Genomic DNA, 23,186 nt, shown 5'->3' with positions numbered 1-23,186 from the left:
CAATGTGGTCTTTGCTCTAGGCCATTCCCTTTGCAGTTACTTTACAATCACCTTCAGCTCAAGGAAGGATGAACACAATATCTTTATAAGGGACAAAAACTGTCCCTAAGGACTATAAGAGCTTCATACGTACACCCTTCCTCCTCCCCCAGACAACAAGGACAAATTGTACAGAAAATTCTGTACGTTCTTCTGCTGTTCTTGAGGTGGGCAGAGTCTATTGGTTTTACAGCAGAGACAGCTAAAGTTGCAACCCAGGATCAGGCAATGTCTGCTACTGCTGCAGCTTCACTGTCACTGCAGCTGCGTTAGCTTTCTTGGGTTCTGTTCTCACAATTTATGAATGAAATCCAGGACACGGGAGGGTGAATGTGGAGAACTCTTATTTACCTAAGTATCTGGGTCAAAGTCTCTGTTTCTCTTTCGGTAGGATTTCTCAATCTATTGTGATGTCTGACTAGAGACAAGTCTCTCGGGCTTTTAAGTTCTCTGAGCTGTGCGCTGATTGGTTGCCCCTATGCAAATGAAGTGTGGAACAACCAATCCATCAGCGAAGTCCTGCTGAGTCACTGTGGATCATTCTGTAATTACATTCTCAATTTAGGTCTGTCTCCTGCATCCCTACCAAGTAAGATTTAGAGAAACTAGGAAGGATGGAGACAGGACATTCTATTCTCTACAGCTGAGTTGTTTTTTTTTTTTTTTAATTTCTTGTTATTCTAAAGGTGATGTACAGAGGGGTTACCATTATATAAGTCAGGTAAAGAGTACATTTCCTTTTGGACAATATCACCCCTTTCCTTGCTCTCTCCCAGTTTTTCCCTCCTGTCCCTACCTATAAGTTGTTCATTTTCAATATAGTGTTTATGCTGCATTGGTTTCTCCTTTGTCCCTCCATTTTTGTGCCTCTCCATACACTCCTAAAGACATATAAATGAACAAACAAGACAAAAAGAAACGAATACAAGAACAGCAACAAAGGGGGAAAAAACCTCTTTTTTCCATTTCCTGGAGTTCATTTCAATAAATATAATTTTGTAACATCAGATGCACATAGGCATTGTGCCTTTGTGTTCCTCTCCTAAGGGTATCTTCTTTTGGTCACAATATGTGAATGTCTTCATTCCTGTCTAATTTATCACGTTCCCATGTATTTTAGATCTATTTTCTGCATATGAAAGAAAACATGCACCATTTGACTCTCTGAGCTTGGCTTACTTCACTTAACAGAATTTGTTCTAAGTCCATCCATTTACCTGCAAATAATATAATTTTACTCTAATGGCTGTGTAAGATTGCATTGTACATAGGTACCACATTTTTGGGGATCTACTCATCTATTATAGGGCATCTTGGCTATTTCTCCAACTTGGCTATTATGAACAGTAAAGCAATGAACATGAATGTGCAAGTGTCTTTATGGCATCCTGGCTTGTGATGTTCTGGGTAAATGCCCAGGAGTGGTGTGGCTGAGTCATAGTTAAAATCTATGTTTTTTTGAGGTACCTCAACTGCTGTCCAGAGTGGTTGTACTAGTTTACATTCCCATTAACAGTACAGTAGGGCTCCTTTTTCCTCATACTCCCACCAATATTTATTGTTGGCCAATCTATACAGTGTTGGCCAATCTAACTGGGAAGAAATCAAACTTCAGAGTAGTTTTGAGGTGCATTTACTTTCTGGCCAGGGATGATGAGCATCATTTCTTTGCCATTCTTACTTCTTCTCCTGAGAAATTTCTCCTAAGCTCCTTTGCCAATTTAGTGATTGGTTTGTTGGGTTTGGGAGGGGTTAATTTCTTGAATTCCTTATATATTTTGGATATTAGGCATTTCAGATGAATGTGTTTTTTTTAAAAAACAATCTTGCATTACCCAGTTATCCAATCTTGCATCATTAGCTTGCCAACCTGCAACACATTCCAGTGCAAGTTGTTCTCCAGCTAAGGAAACTACCAAACTTTTTAACCTCTTAACTAAATCTACCTTTTCATAACCTGAATGATGAGGCTACACTCTGGAACTGGAGTAATCATTTCATGGGCACCAGATTGCTTCCCTCAAATGAAAACAGTGACAGCTTCATTTTGATTTCTGATGCCTAGGACAAGTGATGTCATTCTGGTTTTGGTTTGGTTTGCTGTAGTTTACTCCAGGAACTCAACTCCAAACAGAACATATTTAACAGCACTCATTTTATTTTCATGCACAAATCATCACATTTCTGTTACAAAAGTTCCTGTGCCATACTATTTGCAATTCTTTGTAGTCTAATGGTTTCTATATTCACATGCACAGAGATTCTGAAATCAGATTTTTAAATGTCAGGCTCAAACTCCTGGGACTCCATATATCAGGTCACTTTCACCTGCATGGCAAATAGAGACATGGTTAAGGGCAGAGAAAGGAAGACACAAAGGATACATAATTATTAAACAGTCTCAGTCACATATGTTCTGGTGATGAGAGACAAAGGCACACAATCTGGTAGCTCATTGTCTCAAAAATGGTTATGTAGGGCCTAGTTGATCATTTCCTCAGTTCTAATTCTTCCAGAGCCCCAGAGAAATTGTTGCTGTCATTACTAGAGGGATTTCTAACTATACTTAACCTACTGCTAAACATTTCTTTCTTTTCTTTTTTCTCTTTTTTGTTTATATCCAGGCATGAAGTCAGAGTTCCTGCTGATTATGCTTTCTTGCTCAATGCTGGCACTCTATCCAGCCACAAGACTGGCACTTTGCTGTATAATTGCAGATAGCTTTCCTAGGACTTTTCTGCCTGGGTTGGCTTCAAATTGCAGACCTCCTTATTTTAGCCTCCTGAGTAGCCAGGAATACAGGCATGAGCCACCAGTGTCCAGAAACACTATTCTATTCTTTTTCAGCTTCCACATGCATAAAAACATAATATTAAGAAATAATTTAAAGCTGGGCACCAGTGGCTCACAACTGTAATCCTAGCTACTCAGGCGGCTGAGATCTGAGGATCAAGGTTCAAAGCCAACCTGGGCAGGAAAAGTCCGTAAGAAAACCAGAAGTGGCACTGTGGCTCAAGTGGTAGAGCACTCACCTTAAGCTGAAAAGCTGAGGGACAGCGCCCAGGCCCAGAGTTCAAGTCCCATAACCAACAAAAAGAAAAAAGAAAAGAAAACGAAATAATTTTACAATGCTGGGCTCTGTTGGCTCATGTCTGTAATCCTAGCTATTCAAGAGGATAAGGCCTGAGTGTTGCAGTTCAAAGCCAGCCTGGGCAGGAAAGTCTGTGATTCTTTTATCTCCAATTAGTCATCAGAAAACTGGAAGTTACACTGTGGCTCAAAGTGGTAGAGTGCTATCCTTGAGCAGAAGAGCTCAAGGACAGCACCCAGGCCCCATATTCAAGACCCATGATCAACATACACAAAATAATAATATTAACAATAATAATTTTACAAACTACACCCACAGAAAAGTGCTCAATGGATTTAAAACTAGCTTTAAAAGAAAATGAAGTTAGGTTAGTAAGCTTTTCTTGTGAAAAAAATTTTCTTGGGATTGGTGATACAATGCTTTTATTAAAAAACAACATTGATAATTTTTTTGTGTATGTGCTTGTACTGGAACTTGAAATCAGGGTCTTATGTTTGCTAGGCTAAAGATACTACAGCCTGACTTTGTACTGTTACTTTGGAGATAGAGTTTCACATACTTTTCTGCCTGGACTAGCCTCAAACCATGATCCTCCAAAACTCAGCCTCCTGAGTAATTAGGATTACTGGTACCAGCTACAACAGAGTTTTTAATGCAGAAGGTCAGGAAGTAATTAACAGAACAAATACAAAAAATAAACCTCCAGAGCTGGGCATAGTTGTACACGTGTAATCCCAACACTTGGGAGGCTGATACAGGAGGATCAGATTTCAGACAGCTTGAGCTATATAGCAAGCAAGACCCAATCTTAAAAAATAAAAAAAAAAATTAAATAAATCAGAAAATGTACAAGTAGTGCTGGTGGCTCACATTGATAATCCAAAGTCAGCCCAGGCAAAGTTCATGAGACTCTTATCTTAAATAATCTAGCAAAAAGCTGAAAGTGGAGGTGTGGCTCAAGTGGTAGAGCACTAGACTTGAGTGAAAAAAATCAAGCAAGAATAAGAGACTGTGAGTTCAAGGCCCAGTAGAGGCATGCGCACACACACACACACACACACACACACACACACACGAAAGAAATATATAAAATCCATTATGCCAAGAAATGAATACAATAAGCATATGTAATAATCTATGTTGAATTTTACATATTTATGAATGAAAGCTTTATGGTACATTAATACCAGAGACTATTACTGACTATAATTGTTTTCATTTCAGCCATTCTATTACTAGAATTTGAGGTTTCTACCACTCAAAACCAAAATACAGAAGATGGCATGAGTATGCAAGGCTGGCCCTGAAAACAACAACAACAACAACAACATGGAGACTTCTCTTCCAATCTGTGAACGCTTATGGAATGGGAAGGTTTTTATGACAGGCAAGGCACAACAGTGTGACAACTGGCAGGGAAGTCCCAGGGTGGGTGGGAACTTTGTTCACCCAATACCAACTTCTTTCCCACTTACTAAAAAGTGGATATGAATAGAGACCTTCTGGGAGGCTCTTTTCTCCCTCTACACTCCCATCCCCCCCCTCTCAGTGGTTGGGCCTGAACTCAGAGCTTGGGTGCTGTCCTGAGATCTTTTTGCTCAAGGCTAGTACTCTATCATTTGGAGCTACAATTCTACTTCCAACTTTCTGGTGGTTTATTGGAAATAGGAGTCTTACGCTGTCCTGAGATCTTTTTGCTCAAGGCTAGTACTCTATCATTTGGAGCTACAATTCTACTTCCAACTTTCTGGTGGTTTATTGGAAATAGGAGTCTTACAGACTTTTCTGCCTTGGCTGGCTTTGAACCGTGATCCTCAGATCTCGAGCCTCCTCAATATCTAGGATTACAGATGTCTGGCATCAGTGCCCAGTCCATTTTCTTAGATAAACCAATCTATGAGAAGAGGGGGCATTTATAGAGTAGAAAGGGAGGATCTTAGGAACAGGACTGGGAGATTAGGGAAAAGACCAGGAGAGTTGGCCAAAACTAGTGTTTCCGATCATAATTTACTCTCATAATCCTCTTCCAAAATAATCAAGTCAGTAAGTTTTTTATTCTGGACATTTTTCTATAATTCCACATGTACAGCATGAATATGATTACCACTTGTACCCTACACACACACACACACACACACACACACACACACACAGAGTCAATTCTTCATTCAGTGAGATGTGGGGCAATGCCTGTGTTCTAACTGGTTGGTGCTGAGTGCAGGTGGGGCTGGCAGATTTGGGAATGGAAAGTCCTCACTCCATGAGATATGTGCAGGTCCAGTCAGAAACCCAACAAAGGAATTTGAAAACCTCTACGCAGTTAGCTGAAACCGAAAGAAGGGCTTCTCTTCAGCAAAAAATAATTAGGGAGGGATAGAAAAAAAAAAAAAAGCAAGGTCCAGTTCCAACTCAGTCACCTGGTACAATTCTGGCTGCTCCAGCTGAGGTATTTCTAATGTCAGTGAACGTCTCTTAATTTCAATGTCCTCTGCAATTTAGGAATCCTGATAGTATCTACCTTTGTATGAGATCCCCCCCCCCTTCTGTCAGTGCCAGAGATCTCATGTGGTAGGCAAATGCCCCATCACTGAGCTGTCTCCACACTGACTTGTGAAATTTAAATTCAATGTGTAAAAGCCCAGCATCTGAAAGAACAACAAACCATAATCGTACTGGTGCTTGAATTCACACTTCCGTATTTTTCTTTTCTTCCGTGTGTGTGTGTGTGTGTGTGTGTGTGTGTGTGTGTGTGTGTGTGTAACTAAAGGCAAGAGTCTCACAGACTTTTTTCTGCCCCTCTGGTCTCGAACCGCGATCCTCGGATCTCAGCCTCCTGCGTCGCCCGGACCCTGGGCATGAGCCCCGGCGCCCGGCTGGCCTCCTCTCTGTCCCTGGCATCCGTGTATTCTGTTCCTTCACAATACAGCGGCAGCGCTGAGCTGACGCTACAACTCCACTTCATGACTCGGCGTCTTTAGGCAGCAGCGCTGTGACCTCAGGCCACGCCACGTGACCTCAGGTGATGTCTGCGAACCTCCTTCACCGGTGGAGCCGGGGCGGCGACTAGGTGTACTAGGACATTACGGAAAAGTCCTCGGAGGTACCCACAAGCACGGAGAGCTGAGCTGACCGGAGGCCGGGGAGGAACTGCGTCGGCCTTAGGTGGCCAGGAAGGTGCGGTCGGCCTCCGCGGAAGCGGGCGTGCTCCACTGCGCAGGCGCGCACCCGAGCTCCAGCGAGCGGGCCGGGTCGGGGCGGCAGGTCTCGTTAAGTTCCGAGGGCCGACGCGGGCGCGGAGTTGACGTCATCGCCGTGCGCTGCCACGTCTGCTCAGCTCCCCGGTCATGGAGGCGGAGGATGGGTGCTGACTGGGCCGGGTTCTGCTTCCAGGGTTAGCTTTGGCTGTGGTACTGACTCAGGGTCTGAGGCTTGGTAGACTAAAGATTGGGCACCTTTTCTCGGTCCTTCTAGGCGGGCACGGCCTGCGTACGAGCAGCTGGTCTGGAGCGCTTTGAAGGGGGAGAGAAGGTTCTTGTGCTTGGGGTCCATTCTGAAAAGCCGCCACCGCCAAGGATCCCGCCGCCTCGGCCGGGCCTCCTCCATGCGTGAGTACTGCCGGGCCGCCGGGGCCTCGGCTGTCCCCGTCCGCCTGCGGCCTGCCCGGCGTGCGCGGTGCGGACCGCTTTGTCGTCGCCTCTCAGAGACCAGTCTGTTGAAGTTCTTGGTCTCTCGCCGTCCCCGTCCCCCTGTCCGCCCTCCCCTTCTCTCCTCGTTCCCAGTGTTTTTGCCTCTCACCTTCCCCCCCCCCCTTTGCTCGTTCATTAAGCAAGAACCAGAAGTTCCTCCATCGAACAGTTGGATTGCTTTGTCTCACCCTGCGTTGGGTAGTCTGCTGCCAAGGCTGATAAGAATGGGGAACTTTGGATGAGGCTGTTGTAACGATTTAAAAACAACAACAACAGGCTTTTCCCAACGCGTGATTCTTAAGCTGTGCACACGCGTGTGTGTGTGTGTGTGTGTGTGTGTGTGTGTATGTGTGTGTGATGTATTGTTTAGGAAACATTTGATACCGTATTGGTATCACCACGAGTTTTTGCAAACTTTTGGAAAAATGTCTTCTTTTAGGAGAGAATCTTTATCAGTCATTATTGGATGTTTTTTTTAACACCAGTTTTGCTGAAGTGGACACAGTAAAATGGAGATTATAGCTTGAACAGTTGTACCTTTATCTTGGTCAGTCCTGACAAATGCCTCTGTAGAGCACATTTGTTTCATTTACTTTTTTTTTTTTTTCCTGTTGTGGAAACAAATTCAGAGGTTAAGTGACCGAAGTCAGGGTCAGATAATAGGCTACCCGCTAGATCCAATGATAACAAACACTTCTGCGCGGAGAAAAGCCTCTGCCAATATTTAAGTTGTGGTGTTTCTTGACAACTTGTACCTAATTGTAGTATGTTTCATTTGATAAAAGCCAAATGACAGTCACATATTGTGACTTTCCCAGCAGGGAGCAGAGCTTAAATTGGAATTGAGACTCCTGACCCATTAGCATCTAAGTAATCCTTTATTAGAACAAAGTAGGTAATAGACACTGGAGCGTTTGTTTGAAAATCTGGTTTTACAAGGTCGCTTACTCAGTTTTTCTGGTGCTTTGTTACAATGCCTATTTAAAAATAGTTAACTGATATTTACTTATTTACTTCAGGGTTGAAACAGATTGGCAACCATTAACCTGGGTTGCAACTACAAGTGGCACTGGAAGCAGATTGGTTCCTGGACATGCCCGGTGGAAGGAGGGGCCCTAGTCGGCAGCAACTAAGCCGTTCAGCTTTACCTTCTTTACAGACATTGGTTGGTGGGGCCTGTGGCAATGGAACAGGCTTAAGAAACAGGTAAAGAGCAAAGAAGGATATGCATAATATATGTCCTGTGATCATTAAGACTGACATTATATTCAAAGATTTACTTATCAAACCTTTTTTATTCACACTGAAGTTGAAATTCTACCCTTAAGGTTCAGGCAAGGTACTGGTGGCTAACTCCAGTAATCGTAGCTACTCAAGTGACTGAGAGCTGAAGTTCAAAGCTAGCTCAGACAGGTGCTTATCACCAATTAACCAGCAAAAAGCTGATTGGAGGTGTGGCTTATGTAGAGCACCAGCAGTGAACAAAAAAGCTAAGTAAGAATGTGAAGTCCTGAATTGAAGCCTCAGTACAAAGATAAAATAGGGGTCTCACAAAGTGAACACAGTCCAAATCTTAATGGTTAATAATCCAAACTTTAATTATGACTTTTTATTTTTATTTTTTTTTGAGAGATACTTGGGTTTGAACCTAGAGCCTGTGCTTGCTAGGCCTGTACTCTATCAATCACTAGAATTATATCTCTAGTCCTTTGTTTTTATTTTTTTTATTTTGATAGGTTGATGTTTTTTTCCTGAGACCTAACTGCTTAGATCCTTCATCATAGCTGGGATTTCAGGCATGTAAACATCACTTCTGTCCTTGTGTTTTTGCTTCTCATTTTTCCCCTTTGCTCATGGCTTTGGTGGGTGTGAGAAGAGTTAAAATTGACAACCAACATGAAGTTCTTTATTAATCTTGTGTGTGTGTGTGTGTGTGTGTGTGTGTGTGTGTGTGTGTGTGAGTGTCAGTTCTAGGGTTTTAACTCAGGGATTTGTGTTACTGGTTATGTGAACAAAAAAAAAGTAACTTTTTTCCTGAGGTGCTGGGGCTTGAACCCAGGGTCTTCCTCTTGCTAGGCAAGTGCTCTTATCACTTGAGTCACTTTTATTGTCTGAATTGGATCTCTGGAATTTGGTATCTTTGTTCCTAATTGGTGTGCTGTCCCTGGGCTTTTTTTGCTCAAGGCTAGCGTTCTACCACTTTAAAACACATCTCCATTTCTGGCCTTTTGGTGTGTAATTGGAAATAATAATGAACTTTCCTGCTGCGTTGGCTTTGAAGCACAATCCTCAAGTCTTAGCCTCCTGAGTAGCTAGGATCACAGGTATGAGCCACTGGTTCCTGACTATTCCTAACTTTTAAAAGTTAGGATGAATTTATTCATTTTTGAGGTGAGGGACTAGGTTTTGACCGTAAGATTTTATGCTTGCTTAACTACACTCTAGCCCAGGATGTTATTTGTAATCAGGATAACTTGGATCATCAGGAGGTTTGATCATATATCAGTGTAGAGATACTTGAAACTGATCGTGTGTTTGGTCAAGATAATTTTTGCCCCTTTATTTTTCTTCCTCACTGAATGGGGATTTTCTCTTACATTGAATTTTAATTCTCAGGACTAGTAGTCAGTACTATTCCTGTCCTTTAGGTTTTCCTGATGTGTTTGTATATTTCTCTTCATGGTCTGGTCTAACTTTCCTACTTTTTTTTTCTCCTCCTCCTCCTGGTCTGGTCTGTTTTCCTCTTCTCCTCCTCCCCCTTTACTTCTCTTTTTCCTTGACCTTTTTAGCTTAGAGTCCTTAAGACTCTTATCTCCAATTAACCACCTGAGTTCAAGTCCCAGGATTGGCACCAAGGAAAAAATGTTTGCTTTATAGCAGGTTGTTGAAATGAAAAGAAGTAATAGCTTTGAAAATATTTATGAGGCTGGGAATGTGGCTCAGTGGTAGAGTACTTGGTTTAATTCTTCAGTACCACATAAATAGAAAAAGCTGAAAGTGGGGATGTGGCTCAAGTGGTAGAGTGTTAGCCTTGAGTAAAAAGAAACTCAGGGACAGTGCCCAAGCCCTGAGTTCAAGCCTCAGGACTGCCCCCCCCCCCCCAAAAAAAAAAAAAAAAGAAAAAGGAAAAAGAAGTGGGATGTAATCTTGGGGACTGGGAAGGTGACTCAGTGGTAGAGTGCTTGTCTTGCATGCATGAGGCCCTGGGTTTGATCCCTCAGTACCACATATGCAGAAAAAACCGGAAGTGGCACTGTGGCTCAAGTGGTAGAAAACTAGCTTTGAGCTGAAGAGTTGAGGGACGGCACCCAGGCCCAGAGTTCAGGCCCATGAACGACAAAAAAATAAATAAAAAAAAAAAATTATGAAATCTCCCCAGATTTCTACAAATAATATATCTTTTTTCTTTTTTTTTTTTTTCATTTCTTTGGTGTTGAGGAGTACTGGGTCCTCAATTTGTTGCTTAGCTTTTTTACTGGTACTCGTGGAGCCATACCACCACTTCTGGCTTTTTGCTGATTAATTGGAGATAAATTATCAGATTTGTCTGCCTTAGCTGACTTCAAGGTGTAGTCCTCAGATTCAATTTCTTGATTAGTTGGAATTATAGGTGTGAACCACTGGTACCCAGCTTATTTTGCTTTTTTTGGTCAGTCATGGGACTTGAACTTTGAGCCTAAGCACTGTTTCTCAGCTCTTCAGCTCAGGGTAAGCATTCTACCACTTGAGCCACAATGCCATTTCCAGTTTTTTGGTGGTTAATTGGGGATAAAGAGTCTCACAGACTTTCCTGCCCAGACTGCCTTTGAACCTCAAGCCTCAGATCTCAGTCTACTGAGAAACTAGGATTACAGGTGTGAGCCACTGGCACCCAGCTTTACTTTGTATTTTTAAAGTAAAGAAAATTTGTGAGAATGTTTGCAAAGATAAATACCAACTGACATTAGGTATGGAAGTGAAAGTTGTTTTTCTTCGAACTATATTGTTTGATGCATTTCACGGATACAATAATGATCAGTTTATTGATTTAGTAATTCAAATTGTGGTAGAAAGCCATAGTTGTTCTAGATAGGAAGAAAATTCTAGCTTTGCCTCACTCTAGTAGTTCTTAATTTATTCTCCTCTACTTTGGCTTTTTGGATTATGTAAATTTATTGTGTTCTCAAGTTACACATGAAACCTATCCTGAGTATCTCAGGGTCTGCTAGAGGAGGCTTAGAAGAGATGAGTGATATCATCATCTAGTGTTTCAAATATTTGGATACTGTGAAAAATACTTTGAGAGAAAGGAAAATAAGGTGTTCTGCTATTGAAAATGAGATTGAAAGCTACATGAAAGATTTATCCTTAAGTGATTTGGCTTGTTCTTGGAGTTTGCAAATAGTTTATTAGGAATAATTAGGAACATTTGGAAAAGCTCTACTTTTTTTTTTTTTTAATTGAGTTTATGGTTTTCTATATTCTTGTCTTTTTTTTTTTTTGTCATGGGCGTGGGCCTGGGCTCTGTTGTCCCTCAGTTCTTCAGCTCAAGGTGATTGCTCTACCACTTGAGCCAGTTTTCTGGTGGATAAGAGTCTCACAGACGTTCCTGTCTGGGCTGACTTTGAACTGGGATCCTCAGCTCTCAGCCACCTGAGTAGCTGGGATTACAGGCATAGACACTGGTGCCCAGCTTTCTCTGTCTTCTTTGTAGCTCTTCCTTATTGGCTTTTATGTTCTAATCACAGTTGTCAGTTTGGGGGCTTGAACTCTGGGCCTGTGCACTGTCCCTCAGCTCTTCAGCTCAAGGCGAATGCTCTACCACTTGAGCCACAGCACCACTTCTGGTTTACTGGTGATTAATTGGAGATTAGAATCTCCTGGACATTCCTGCCCAGGCTGGCTTTGAACCTTGATCCTCAGATCTCAGCCTCCTGAGTAGCTAGGATTACAGGCGTTAGCCACTGGCGCCCAGCTTATAACCTTTTTAACCTTTTTAACCTTTTAACTTTTAAATCTTGACAGGGTAGCATGCTCTTTCCTCTTATTTATTATTTATTTATTTTTTTGTTTATTTTTGTTGGTTGTGGGGTCTGAACTCTGGGCCTGGGTGCTGTCCCTCAGCTCTTCGAACCCAGGACTTCATGCATGCAAGACAAGCACTTCACCACTTTGCCACCTTCCCAGCCCTCGTCTTATTATTATTTTGGGTCCAGTTGTGGGGCCTCAACTCGGCCTGGGTGCTGTCCCTCAGCTCTTCAGCTCAAGGCTAGCACTCTACCACTTGAGCCACAGCGCCACTTCTGGCTTTTTTTTCTTTTTGCTTATGTGGTGCTGAGGAATCGAACCCAGGGCCTCATGCATGCAAGGCAAGCCCTCTACCATTGAGCCACCTTCCCAGCCCCCCTCGTCTTATTTTTTGACTGAAGAAGAATTCTTTATGACTTTTTAGTTGGTTTAGGTTAGAAGCTCCTAACTTGGTAACATCAGAATAATTTATTTCACCATTTTATGATTAACTGGGAATAGGTTGGCTGCTGAATTTAATCTTCTGTATCTAAGTCATAGAATCCTTAATGAAATGAAATTCACGTTCCCATAAATTAAACAAATTACTGTAAATGCCACATACCATAGTTAGAAATTAGTACTTAGAAATTTTAGAGTTAAGACTAATACTGTTCTTTCTTTTGAGTCTTCTTTGAAAGTGTCAAAACCAATCCTCTTTTCCTTGTGTGAACAATAGTAGAACAATATAGCAGGCATATTAATAATAAGACATTTTATTTCTTATCCCCCTCTTATCACTTCAGATAGTCAAGTGATTTCTGACCTATAAATGAGCTCGGAAGGAAGAACAAGAAGATAGGAATTATAATCTTTGTATTTTTATTTGTGTTGTAAGAGATCTCTTTTTCATGACTGTATTGGTCTGCTGCTTTCTCAACGTAAAGGTATATATTTGCAGTGATCTCAGAAAAGTTGGCTGTCCTGGTAGCCAGGGCCAAAGATGTATATGAAAAAATTACGTTAACAATATGAACAATGTAGTAATAAAGGCATAATTTAAGTAGAGAAGAGAGATGCATATTTTCTTTTGAGTGAATCAGTAACCTTCACAGAGAATATGTTTGAGTATCTTTAAAGTCTTGCCCACCTCTATCTCCACACCTATGGGATGTAACCAGAGTCCCACATGTGCTAGGCAAGCACATACCACCGAGTTAGACCTTCAACCCTTAAAAGTCTTGAAGGTGTTAACAAAGAAAGGTCTGGAGGGATTTTGTCACTTGTATGTGAAAGGTTAAGGTGGTTATGAAGGGTATTACATGTAAAGGGAGCAAGGTGCACAAAATAACATGTATGTTCCAGGTAAAGAATAGCAGGTGTCATAGAGGGTACATGTGGAGTGTTACATGGTGAGGCCATTGTGTTAAGTAGAGTCATAGTACACACTAACGGTGTTATGGCTATTGTGCCATTAGCGATGGAGAGCCATTTTTAAAAAATTGAGGTAACACTTAGAATTTCACTTTAGAAAGATCCCTGAAGGCAAGTTGGAAGTTTGGTAAAAGTGCAGTAGAGTTTCAGAAGACTTACTACAATAATTTATGTGAAAATGTGGTAATTCTTGAACCAAGACAATGCATTGAGAGTGTACAATTTGAAGAAAGTTTTGTATAGTGGAATCCAGTTCTCTAAGGGTGATTGGATATGTAGAAACAGGAAAAACCTTTTCTAAGGTTTCTAATATGGGCAGCTAACAAGGTAGGCCATGAGATAGGGTCAGGGCAATAGCAAGAAGAACACAGATGTCCACTAGGCAGATAGATAACACAAGTCTAAAACCCAGCAGTGAATTCTGTGGAGGGACATTAATCTTTGGAATTCAGGAGACAGTGAGAGTCATGACTACTTCTTAGATCACATAGAGTGTATAGAGGGAGAAAAGATGATCTCATAGTGGAGTCATGGGGAAGGGTACCTCCTGGGTGGGTGGAGGCAGCAGGGACTCTGTGTGCTGTGTGACACTGAAGGCTGTCATGTCACCACTTGAGATAACTGTAGTTTTCTCTTTCAGGAATGGTAGCACTATTGGCCTTCCAGTCCCACCTATCACAGCCTTAATCACTCCAGGTCCTGTTCGACACTGCCAAATTCCTGATTTGCCTGTGGATGGGAGCCTGCTCTTTGAATTTCTCTTTTTCATCTACCTGTTGGTTGCTCTGTTCATTCAATACATCAACATCTATAAAACTGTTTGGTGGTATCCTTACAATCATCCTGCGTCTTGTACTTCACTGGTAAGTCTTCATAGACCTATAATTTCTTTCTGTTAGTAGACAAGAAATTGGCTGAAAAATCTGTGTGTAAGAATAAAACTTCATGATGATTTTGAGGAAATAAAAATGTAAATGAGAATGCAGAAAACATTTAACTTACAATAACATCTCAGAAAGGTTTGATATTTGACCTTTAAACTACATTAAATTTGCTGTGTCAAGTGTTAATACGATTACATTCCTGCAAATTCACTTTTTTTGTTGTTGTTGGTCCTGGGGCTTGAACTCTGCCTGGGTGAGCTTTCTACCACTCTTGAGCTACAGCTCCACTTGAGTTTTTTTGTGGTTAATTGGATGAGTCTTATGGACCTTCCTGTTCCGACTGGCTTCTACCCATGATCTTTATGTCTCAGCTTCAGGTATAAGCCACCAGTGCCTGGCTTTCTTCTTTTTTGAGACAGTATTTTATCATGTAGTCCAGGCTGGCCTTGAACTTGAAATTCTCTCACCCCTAGGTCACTGGGCATGATGTAAACTTTTATGATCTTAATGATCAAGTTAGGATAATGGTAGCTTATATAACAGATACACCTAAAATTGTGCAGTGTTTCTAACATAAAAGTCTCAGGCACTTGACTATTGGTGGGAATTCTTCCATGTGACCATCCTTGGGACTTAGATAGATGAAGATTTCCATCTTCCACATGTAGCCTTCCAAATGGGAAAGAAGAATGAGTAAAGGGGAATACAAAGGTGACACTCTTGTAGGCCAGGTATCTATCATTTTCATATCCCCTTCAAACTTTAAAGGAGTCTAGAAAATAGAATTCTTTAGCTAGATGAATTGTTAACGTGAACAAAATTGAGTTACATTAAAAAAAAATAAAATGTTGATGAAGACTGGCTGTTTGACATGGTAGGGTTCTCTGTTGTCTTTCTCTTTATACTACATAGATGGGATATAAAATATCCATGAAGCTAATCTGATAATTAGGTAGGTATGGATGATTTTGAAATGGCAGGCTTGGATGAGTGTATATCTCCAAGGCAAAGAATATTATTGTCCTGAGTAATTTGTATGTATTTGGGACTTAGGAAAGATTTGAAAACCTTCCTAGCCCAATGGACATTGAAAGGAAACATGGACCCACATTCCTCAGATAGTATAGGAAGGGAATAATATTTTTTATTAGTATTATTGGCTGTTCTAGAATTAAGACTTTTCATTGACTTAATCTCATATGAGAGTATCCATTTCTTCAAGAGTTGTAATGAGTTGGTGCCAAATTATATGTTTTTTTGTTTGTTTTTTTTTATCTTTTCTTATCTGAAAATAAACCTTTGGGGCTGGGAAGGTGGCTCAGTGCTAGAGTGCTTGCCTTGCATTCATGAAGCCCTGGGTTCAATTTCTCAGTACCACATAAGCAGAAAAAACTGGAAGTGGCACTGTGGCTCAAGTGGTAGAGTGCTAATCTTGAACTGAAAAGCTGAGGGACAGTGCCCAGACCCAGAGTTCAGGCCCCACAACTGCCACCATATCCCCCCCCCCCAAAGAAAACACCCTATGAGTCTGTTGAGTGGAGGAAACACACACACACACACACACCCTTACCCTCATCCATCTGTAGCCACACACACACACACACACACACACACACACACACACACACACACACACACATATCCATCTGTAGCCAAATTTGTGTGTGGGGGGGAGGGGGGTGGGGGGCAACAGGTGGGAAAGGTTAAATTCAGGCAAAGTCCATTGTTCCCAAGGAACAAGTCAGAATCTCTACCAGAATCTCTTTTCCTTCTCAGATGTGGCAGAAAGTGAGCTAGGAGAGCAGGAACATTGGGTGTCATCTTCACCACTAGTGGAATAATAACCTGGCATATTTGGGGTTCTAGGTACTTTTTTGTTTTTGTTTTTGTGTAGGTTGTGGGGCTTGAGGGCCTGCACACTGTCCCTTGGCTCTTCAGATCAAGGCTAGCACTCTACCACTTGAGCCACAGAGCCACTTCCAGTTTTCCAGTGGTTAATTGGAGATAAGAGTCTCATGGACTTTCCTGCCTAGGTAGCTTTGAACTGTGATCCTCAGATTTCAGCCTCTTGAGTAGCTGGGATTACAGGCATGAGCCACCAGCACCCTGCACATTTTTTTTTCCCCCTAAATATACTGGTCCTAGGGCTCAGACTCAGGGCTTAGGAGTGCTTTTCCTCCCTCCCCTTCCCCAAGGCTAGAGCTTTTACCACTTGAGCCACAGCTCCACTTCAGGCTTTTTGCTATTTAATTGGAGATGAGTCTCATGGGCTGGCTTTGAACCATGATTCTTAGGTCTCAGCCTCTTGAATAGCCAGGATTACAGATTGTAAGCCGACAGTGCCTGGCAATATTTATTCAATTAATAGAGAAATTCAGTTTTTTCCTTTATAAGGAACTGTAGAAACCTGCCATCAAAATGAATATCCTAGTTTTGTTGGTTCCTAGGATATTGTTACATCTTTATTTTGCTCATTATAACAGTATTTAAGGCAGAACTATAAGAAACTGTAGATGTCATGTAAGTCATTATTTATACAATAAGAGGCCACATATAAGACATGGCTTCTTTTTTTCTTTTGATAATGCTAGTTTTAGCTTAGGCATTTGAGCCATACCTCCAGCCCTATAAGGCACATATAATCTTAAATTAGAACAAATGAGGGGCTGGGAAGGTGGCTCTGTGGTAGAGCACTTGCCTTGCACGCATGAGGCCCTGGGTTCGATTTCTCAGCACCACATAAGCAGTAAAAGCCGGAAGTGGTGCTGCTCTGTCTCAAGTGGTAGAGCGCTAGCCTTGAGCTGAAGAGCTGAGGGACAGCGCCCAGGCCCAGAGTTCAGGCCCCACGACCAACAAAAAAAAAAAAAGAAGAAAGAAAGTGAATATAAATGATGTGCCAACTAAGAGTTTTATAGGTAGGTGCTCTAGACTAAATTTGAATAAAAAGACCACAAAAGTAACTCCTAAAAACCATGCCTCTTGAGTGATCCATTAAATTAGAAACATTGTATATGTGCCAGTTAAGGTAAATTGTTCTTATAATTCCTCAAGTTGTTAAATCCTAGCTGTGATCTTTTCTTTTTAGTGTAGCAAAGTTTCACAAAAGGAAAAAAAGATATTCCATATAGTTTGAAATAATACTTGAGAAGTAAATTTGTCTTGAAAGGCCAAGTAGAAGGTGAGCACTCTTTTCTGAAGCTCTCATGATCTGTGGTCTGTAAGGGTATGCTGATTGCAGTTATTCTTACTAGCATGTGTTAATGATACAAAGGAGTTTCGTGGTGGGTCCATTGTGCAAGAAGGTCTTTTGAAGAACAAACCCCTGTTCATAATTTCAGCTAGATGGGTACACATGGTATTTCTTTCTGAAGCAGTTCTTTGTTTCTCTTATAGAATTTTCATCTCATTGATTATCACCTGGCAGCATTCATCACAGTGATGCTTGCGAGGAGGCTTGTATGGGCCCTCATCTCCGAGGTATAACAGCTCATTCACTATGTTCTGTCACTTGGAGCTACATTGACTTGCTAGCATGTGTTCACACTGAACATGTGAATTGTCCAAATATAATTTAAATACAACTGTAAGTTGACTTCTTTATTAACCCCTGTGTGAGTTGTGCCAATATATTTAAGAAAGGCTTTCCTACAATATATTGAAAATTAAAATGTGAAATAACTCAAGTGTTAGAAATCTCATTTGTAGGTTAGGATCTTGTTTTCAATTCCTAGACTTTATTTTTTGTATTATTTTTACTTTAACTGTAGTAAAAACAATAAACCCAAACGAGTTTATTAAGAGTTAACTGTACACCCATGGTTGAATCTAAAATATTGTTTCAGGTAATGCTTACTTGAAATAGTTTATAAACCATTTGTAAAATTTGCTAATAAGAAACAGTTCCTTGACTTTATTAAAACTTGGATTTTTAGCAAGGTACTGATAGCTCACGCCTGTAATCTAACTACTCTGGAGGCTGGGATTCAAGAGATCACTGTTTGAAGCTAGCCTGGATAGAAAAAAGTCCATGAGATTCCCTCCAAAAATAACCAGCAAAAAACTGGGCTGGGAACATGGTTTAAGTATGGAGCACTGCCCAAGCAAGTTCAAACTCTAGTACCAACTTGACAAAAAACTTAGAACTTTTAAAAGATAATGCTAAAATTTGCATAGGATTAAACTGAAAATTAGTATATAAGATAACCAGGCAAAAGAGGAAGGAATAAGAGCATTGAATTTTTTTGGGGGGGGGGGGGAGGAGAGTTAATGTTGAAATTTGAGGACAGGGCCTTACACTTGCTAGACTGGTGCTCTACTACTTGAGCCTAGCCCCTAACCCTTTATAACTGTAGTTATTATCAGGTAGAATCTCATATCTTGCCCAAGGCTGACCTCAGATGATAGTACTACCTATGGCCCTATGCATAGCTGACATTATAGTTATGAATTACCATGGTTGGATTATTGGTTGAGATGAAATCTTGGTGGAGCTGGCCTTGAACCTTGATCCTTTTGATGATTTCTCCTTCTGAGTAGCATGAAATACATGCATGAGCCACAGTACCTGGCCTTAAACATCTTTTAAAAATTGTTATTGATAGAGTTGGTTTTTGGTATCACTTTTTGTATATTTATAAACTCTACTAAGTTTCATAGGTTTTATCTTCTAGCCCATAAGTACAAAAAAGATATTGAGTGGCTAATAATTGTAATCTTGGAACTTATATTCCAGTGTAAAATTTTAAATGAACAGTTGGTGTAATCACAACTGAGTCAGTTTTTCAGTTTTAGAACATACACAGTCTATGTGAGAGCTCTGTAATTTTCAGGAACTGGATTTCTGCAAGCACAGAGTAATTGAAGAAAAGTCATGATCTGAAAGCCACTTGACTGACATGAAAGACAATGGTAGTAAGATTGTTTCTCACAGTGGAAAAGACTGTAATCTTTCCTACAGTTTTGGTATTTGGGATTTAAATGAAGAAAATAAGTTACTTTTAGGTATATTGAGAAAGAACTTTAAAGGAACTTGGAGTTTTATTTACATTCCTTAAGATAGGCAGGGAAAAACTTGAAGCTCTTTATTGCTTCTCTTACTAACTTCCTAATAATAGTTTAGTAGCCTTTGTACAACCTTAATTGGAGAGCACATTACTGATTTCAAAGAAGCTGTAATTCTTATTAGGAACAGAATGTTTAAGCTAACTTGAAACAGATTTTTGTGTATGTGCATGTATATCCATATGCACCATTAACAGGGCTTGAATTCAGGATCTTATATTCTTGCTGAGCTTGCTTGTTCCTGTCTAGTGCTCTACCACTTGAACCACTTCTCTAGTCTAGCATTTTACTGGTTAATTGAGAGTCTTGCAAATTTTGTGCCCAGGCTTCAAACTTCGATCCTCCAGTCTTAGCCTCCTAAGTATCTAGGATTACAGATGTGAGCAACTAATGCCTGGCTAAATTTAAACCGATTTTTAGAGACTAATCTGTACCTTCATCATCAGTAAGGGAATGTTAAATAATTGGCATATATCTACATAATGGATTAAGCATTATGGAATAGTATTACAGCCATAGAAAGATCAGAGAGTGTTTATGTGCTACATGAAGAAAGCGGAGTGCTTTTTAAAATAGTGTTTATGTCAAGGCAGATAGAGGAAACAAACTGTTACCTGATTTTGTATAAATAAGAGATTATTGGGTGCTGGACAAGACCAGCAGAAGGGAAGCTTTCTACTCTGTCACTCTATATATTTTGTATTTTGAGTTATAGCATTGTATGAGGTTTTCAAAGACTAAGAACTGTATTGCTACTTAAAAAAAATAAGTTAGATAAATTCATCACGAGTCATTTTTTCCTTCCATTAAAATATTTGTCTTAGCCGGGGGCCGGAGGCTCATGCCTGTAATCCTAGCTACTCAGGAGGTTGTGATCTGAGGATTGCGGTTCAAAGCCAGCCTGGGCAGGAAACTCTGAGAGACTCATATCTCCAATAAACCACTAGAAAACTGGAAGTGGCGCTGTTGCTCATGCAGTAGAGCATTCACCTTGAGCTGAAGAGCGCAGGGACAGTGCCAAAGCCGAGTTCAAGCCCCACGACTGGAAAAAAAAAAGTCTTTTTCCCCCTCATATCACAGAAAGGATTCCTAACCCTGAGAAACACTGTTCACCTAGGTAGACTATTTTTAATCACCTGCAGGCTAACATTACTCCTTTAATTGCTCCCAAGACCAAAAATAAATTTAGCTGTTCTTTTACCGACTTGAAGCAACTATGTTTTTTCTCTTTGTGGCCAGGCGTGATGGTACATGCCTTTAATCATAGCACTTAGGAGGCTGAGGCAGAAAGATCACAAGTTCCGATAGTCCTGAATTATTCCTTGTGTTTATTAGAAAACAAACACACAGAAAAACTATTTTTCAAAAAATTGGTTTTGAAAACACAATTTGGTGTATTTCTTTCCTTCTAATCTTTATATTCATATAAAGCTTCTTACATATATTTTGGTGTGTTAGGGAATTTCTATATTGTCATAATAACATAGTGTCATGGGTAGTTTTATATTCCTCACCTGACTAGCATTTGTTTATCATTCAGCTCTCAGCTAAATACCACTCACCCAATCCCCCCCTGTACTGGATCTTTTTTTGGGGGTTGGGGAGGGGGCTTGAACTCTGGGGCCTGGGCACTGTCTCTCAGCTCTTCAGCTCAAGGCTAGCGCTCTACCACTTGAGCCACAGCTCCACTTCTAGCTTTTCTGCTTATGTGGTGCTGAGGAATCAAACCCAGGGCCTCATGCATACAAGGCAAGCACTGTACCACTGAGCCGCCTTCCCAGCCCTCTGTCCTGGATTTTGAACTCAGTTTTGTGCTTATTTGGCTTGTCTGCTCAGCCTGGTGCTCTAACACTTGAGCCATGCCTCCAAGTCTAGCCTTTGCTGGTTATTTTGGAAAGGGAGTTTCATGGGCTTTTCTGCCTAGGCTAGCTTTAAACTTCAATCCTAAGATACTGTAGCCTCCTGAGTAGCCTGAATAGCTTGGATTAAAGACATTGGCCGCTCATACCTGCCTTTAAAAAAATCCCTTCCCTAAAGGAAGCTTCTCTAGGTTAATGTCTTCTAGTACATTGTTCTTTTCCTGTAATATTAATGAAAATGTGATGGTGGAATTTTTTTTTTCTGGGGCTTTGAAGTCAGGGCCTCGCGCTTTGTTTTTGCACCCTTTCTCACAGCTGGCACTGTGTCACTTGAACCTCATGTCCACTGAGCTTTTTGCTGACTGCTTGGAGATTTGCCTGCCAGCCTGGCTCCAAACCTTGATTTTATCTCTCAGTCTCCTAAGTAGCTAAGATTATAGATGAAGTCAGTAGAGTTTGGCTGACTGTTGAATTTTGTTTGTTTACTTTATTTTTGTCAGTCATGGGGCTTGAACTCTGGGCCTAGGCGCTGTCCCTCAGTTCTTCAGCTCAGGGCAAGCACTTACCACTTGAGCCACAGTACCCACTTCCAGCTTTTTCTGTTTCTGTGGTGCTGAGGAATCAGACCCAGGGCCTCATGTGTGCAAGGCAAACACTCTATCACTGAGCCACCTTCCCAGCCTCTAATATTTGTTTTTCTTGACTGGGCATCTTCATAAAGACCTAGTCTTCTTTAATTAATATATTTAGTTATTTTTAGCCACCATTAAGTCTGTAGGACCTGGTATAGGATCTGTTTCATGATAGTGGTTACAAGCTTGCATTTTGGAATCAGGCAAAATTAATGAGTAAATCCAAATTTTCTTGCCCTGGTAACAGAGGGCAGAGCAGCCTTATTTCTAAACTGAAATTCTGATGAAGGCATTAAGGCACAGCAGCACTTGGCATGTTAGCCAGTGATATGGAGCCATTTGTCCTGTTCTGGCTAAATATAGCCTGCCCCCTCTCCATCGTTGCAATCTAAGCCATCATCCTGGTGTGCATTTGACAGCTACTTTGCATTTGTAAGTAACCATGTAGTATATATACCTACACAGTGCTAATGTCATTTAACCTCAAGATAAACCAAATGGACATTGAGAAATAGTGACTTCTTCATGTATGAATGTCATGGAGGGTATTCATACATGCACCATTCCACACACCTCTGATGTAATCAAGAGATGCTGTAAGCACAAGATGTATGAATATGGATGCTTCCCCAGTTAACATAGTAGCATAATGTTTCATGAGAAACTTTTAAAGTAGGAGTATACCTTAATGGTAAAAGAGCTGGTAAATATACTAAATGCATAATGTATGTAATTTCACTTGTTTGTCATATTTTTGTATGATGTGTTGCACATAGTTATGTGGGCTGTGCTCTTACACAACTGAAGTACAGGCATTTGGTTTACATTGGGTTCCATAAACACATGGGTAAAGATGTATTCTACTATGACATAGTAGCTAATCCGAGGGTCCTAGGTTATAGGATTTTCTTTTCACTGTTCTAATGAGACCATAAGAAGTCCATTTAATCTTTTTTTTTTTTTTTTGAGATGAGAGTATTACTATATTGCTCAATCTGGTCCCAAATCTCCCGGCTCACGTGATACTTCTACTTCAGCCTCTCAAGTAGCTGGAATCACATAAGCTTCAGCACCCAGATCTTCCTTTAATTTTGTGGGACCATCATAATATATGCAATTCACCAGCTGAAACATCACATAGACCATTACAGTAGTATATGTTGTATGTATTCTCAATGCTGTATAGTGTGTTCCACAAATGTAGAAATGGTTACATGTGGGACTTGACAAGGACCCTGATGTGTACTGGTGACTGCAGATAATTTTTACCCTTTTTCTAGCTCTAACACTGCTGTTGTAGAAGTTAAGGGATCTCTGTGTTTTGGAAAGTTTGTCTTTCCTAGAGCATGTTGGAAAAGAAGCAGTTTAAAGCTTCAAGTTTTGACTAGTATGTTTTCTTACTCTATGCACCCAGTTTTAAAGATTTAAGATTAAAGACTATTTGAACAGCTGTGATAGAATTGAAAGTGCTTTGTATTATTTCCGTTTGTGTAGATCTTTATTTATATAGGGCT

General features: G+C 40.7%; 1 protein-coding gene across 3 annotated transcripts in view; it reads left to right on the top strand.

Moving 5' to 3' along the window:
• The first annotated feature begins 6,449 nt into the window (after positions 1-6,449).
• Tmem39a (transmembrane protein 39A) overlaps positions 6,450-23,186 on the top strand; it is a 29,961-nt gene continuing 13,224 nt past the window's right edge. Inside the window, exons 1-5 of one of the 3 annotated variants that reach the window (XM_042667431.1) lie at positions 6,450-6,521; positions 6,602-6,735; positions 7,836-8,022; positions 13,877-14,099; positions 17,514-17,597. In XM_042667431.1, the coding sequence (XP_042523365.1) occupies positions 7,910-8,022; positions 13,877-14,099; positions 17,514-17,597 (420 nt within the window). In that variant the 5' untranslated portion in view covers positions 6,450-6,521; positions 6,602-6,735; positions 7,836-7,909. Of the gene's footprint in view, positions 6,736-7,835; positions 8,023-13,876; positions 14,100-17,513; positions 17,598-23,186 lie in introns of all 3 variants that reach the window. The other 2 variants (XM_042667438.1, XM_042667447.1) reach the window with 2 other exon arrangements.

This window comes from Dipodomys spectabilis, unplaced genomic scaffold, assembly GCF_019054845.1.
Source record: "Dipodomys spectabilis isolate Male_0828 unplaced genomic scaffold, ASM1905484v1 ptg000017l, whole genome shotgun sequence".
NCBI lineage: Eukaryota > Metazoa > Chordata > Mammalia > Rodentia > Heteromyidae > Dipodomys > Dipodomys spectabilis.
The sequence above is the reverse complement of the archived record's forward strand: the minus strand, read 5'-3'. Positions and strand labels throughout refer to the sequence as shown.